At 63.3% G+C, this 3,229-nt stretch overlaps 2 protein-coding genes across 2 annotated transcripts; both read right to left on the reverse strand.

Moving 5' to 3' along the window:
- Positions 1-319: 319 nt before the first annotated feature.
- Positions 320-839, reverse strand: MNEG_15527 (hypothetical protein; the record flags this gene model as incomplete). The annotated part of the gene is made up of 2 exons (XM_014036001.1): positions 320-436; positions 741-839. The coding sequence occupies 2 exons, from the start codon at positions 837-839 to the stop codon at positions 320-322; spliced, it is 216 nt and encodes a 71-aa protein (XP_013891455.1).
- A 940-nt stretch (positions 840-1,779) lies between these two features.
- MNEG_15528 (hypothetical protein) lies at positions 1,780-3,005 on the reverse strand (the record flags this gene model as incomplete). The annotated part of the gene is made up of 3 exons (XM_014036002.1): positions 1,780-1,939; positions 2,355-2,446; positions 2,862-3,005. 3 exons carry the CDS (start codon positions 3,003-3,005, stop codon positions 1,780-1,782), a joined length of 396 nt encoding a protein of 131 aa, XP_013891456.1.
- Between the last annotated feature and the right edge of the window lie 224 nt (positions 3,006-3,229).

Consider the following 3,229-nt stretch of genomic DNA (forward strand, 5'->3'; position numbering starts at 1 on the left):
GGAGGGGGGGGAGGGGGGCAGGGGGTGCGTCGGTGATGCGTGTGTGGTTGCTTGGAATTGTGGTCGCTGCAATCGTATCTTTGTCCGGAGGATAGGGGACAGTGCTTGGCCGATTTGGCGGCCGCGTTCCGGCCCAATTTTCTCAGCCGGCGCTTTCCCGTGTGAACGACGACCCGACCTTCTTTGTCGAACTGAAGCTCTCATGCAATCATGCGCCTCCTTGCCCCATTCCAGACCCTCGCATGGCCTGCGGTCCCCTCCCCTCATGAATCCCTCTCCAATTTCCTCTCTCATCCGCTCCCCTGCCGTTTCCCTCACATCAGCGCCCGCCCCCACCCACCACTGTCGTGAGCTGGTTGATCCAGTTGTCGCAGTCACCCGCCACAAAGTGCTGGATGAACTGTAACACCTCCATCGCAAAGAAAGTGTAGAAGATCTGCGGATTTGGGTGTACAACATGTGTTTGGGCTCGGTGTGTGCATGTGTCAACGAGGGCGTGTGTTTGGAGGCAGGGTGTGGGGCACCTTGCTGAGGCACGTGTGACAGCGCCACATGCGCACAGTCGCGTGCAGCACCCCGTCTTGAATGCTTGTGCGAGCGGCAGCGCTTGATTTATGTTTGGCAATTGGCAGAGCGAAGCCCAGCAAGCACTTCCCTTCCCCTTACCCCCCTGCCCGAGAAGTGCAGCACGTGACGCAGCCGTGACACGACTTCCCGTGTGTGGCGCGCGCACGCCCCACCTGGGTGCGCGAAATGTGGTGCCCCCGCTTTGTCAGCAGCAGCCCTGTGCCCAGATTTAGCAGCATCATGCCCGCTGTGATCTCCTTGGTGAAACACATCCTGCCGCTTGTGAAAACGCCGTGGCGGTCTCTGTTGTGCTCCCGCTGTCGGGCCGCGGCTGCGCGCAGGGGTTGCGTCGCCGGTGACTGCCCTCAGTTCGCGAGAAGCTGGCGTGGATTCCGGTACAAATTGAATGCAGTCGTCCTCCGGGAGCGCGGAGAGGCCGAAGCGGGGCCGACCAGAGTCAGGGTGACCGAAACAGGTGTGCCGGGACGAAGAAGCCTCCAATGCGCAGCGTGTCGGGTTGGCCTACAAGAGGTGATAGTCTCAAATCACTTGTGATTGTGCGTGGCTGGTTTACGACGCGAGTGTGGCACCACGGTCACTGGAGTGCCGAAAACGAAGTCAGGATTAGCAAAGACGCGGGCGTACGGGGCTGCGTTAAATGACCAGATACTTTGACAAACAAGCATGAAGTCGCGCATCATCGGGATTGGCACGAGTTTGCGCGTGCCTGACCGCGCCGCAGCCAGCAATTGACTGGGCCATCATCCGCATGACGAAGCAAATCAGGATGCTGGTCTGGAGGGCCCAGCAACTTCGTGAGCATATCAGATAACACGAATGGATTTGGCAGCGGGCCTGTTTGCTGCCCTTCAAGATGTGTGCTTCGCTTGTCCTGCTCTGAGTGATGAGGGGCTAAGACACCTGTTTCGCAGCGACTGCCATGCGTTCCTCTGCTGGCATGCCAGCAAGACTGGTCGGGAACCCGCATCCGCGGGTGTTGGGTCCTGCTTTACATCCGGCGGCCCCGCCGGCCGCGCGGACCATTCCGCGGGCCTACAGGTCTGAACTCCACCGGCGAAAAGCAGCAAGCTCCTGTCTACATGTGGTCAAAAACAGCATCCATAGGAACCTGCTGGGTCCAAACCAAGAGGCTGCAAACGAAACCTCCACCTATGCTAATCAATCCAGCCTCGAGCTCACGCCGCCGCCCGTTCACCCGCTCCCGGCCCCCGCCGCCGCCGGCTCCCGGGCCGCGCCCTCGCCGCCCTCGCCGGCGCCTGCGCCGCCCCGCCATGCTATGGTGTTGACTTTGACCGTGCCCTGCAGGTATTCCATGACCGCCAGGTATCGCAGCTTCTCCATAGTTTCCAGCCTGGGGCGGTAGAGGGAGGGGGCATGAGATCACAGGGATGGGATGGTCGGTTGGGGTGTTGGGGGCAGGGGAGGTCTGTTTGGAGGCAGGGAGGGCACCGAACAAGAAGTAGGCTGCAGGGACATGGTGGAAGATTGGGCGGGCGCAGCGCGCGTGGCTGTTGGGGCTGCTCGGCGGCAGGCTGGCGGCGTGGGGCCGGGGCCGCGGGGTCGAGGCGCGGGAGGGCGCGCCGCACCCCCTCGCGCCAACGCTCCCATCTCCCCCTCGTTGCAGCCACTTGCCAACAGCCTCTCATTCGCCCCACACACACACACAGCCCGCACACACGCTGCAAACAACAACACGTGCGCTCACACGTGCACTCTCACGCGCGCACATGCCCACATGCGCACGTGCACCAGCCCCCCACCCCCACCTGAACCCCTCCTCATTGAACTCCCCCAGCCCCTGATCGATGAACTGGGCCTTGGCCCGCGCCACCTCCTCCTCAACACCGCCCGCCTCCACCTGAACAGCCACATTGCGACAGCACACAGCCGGGGGCCGGAAAAGGGGTGGTGAGCGCCCACGATGGCTCTGTCACCGGTGCGGCCGTGGGAGAGCGCCGTCCAGCCGGGCCCCGCAGGGTTTAGGGCCTCGGCCGGCTGGCGGACGCGCGGGCTGCGCAGCTTGCGGGGCCCTTGGCTGAGGAAGGCGCACGCCGCCGGGCACCCACCCCCCAAACGCTGGAAACCTTGGATTGACCAGACCTCAAGTCCCGGCTTTGCGGCACACGTCAGAGAGCCTTTCTAGGCATACACCCTCATTCACACAATGCGCGGACGCTGCAGCGGTGTGTGTGTGTGTGTGTGTGTGTGTGTGTGTGTGTGTGCGTGCGCGTGCGCGCGCGTGTGTGTGTGTGTGTGTTTGTGAAGCTGCCCACCTCGAGGCCCTCCCTCTCCAGGATGTCATCAGTGGCCAAAAAGAATTTGCACCGCTCCTCCAGCTCCTGGCGCCTGGGGGTTGGAGGGGGCAGCGGGTGCATGTTGGGGTGCACAGCAGGGGATGTGGGGAAAGGGGGGGGCATTGCAATTGGGGGAACAGAGGGAGGGATGGGTAGGCGTGTTGGAGAGGGATTGAGGAGGAGGAGTGTCGGCTGGATCGGCTTCGTGAAGAGCGGGGCAAGGCCTGCGGGGCTGATGGGGGGGCAGGCAGGGAGGGGCTCGCTCGTCTGCTGTCTCCCCGCCCACCACTGCAAATGCTCATGGGCGAGAACACGAGCCTCCAGGCCCCCACTCCGCCCCCCTCTAC

Source organism: Monoraphidium neglectum (genome assembly GCF_000611645.1).
Source record: "Monoraphidium neglectum strain SAG 48.87 unplaced genomic scaffold scaffold05407, whole genome shotgun sequence".
Taxonomy (NCBI): domain Eukaryota; kingdom Viridiplantae; phylum Chlorophyta; class Chlorophyceae; order Sphaeropleales; family Selenastraceae; genus Monoraphidium; species Monoraphidium neglectum.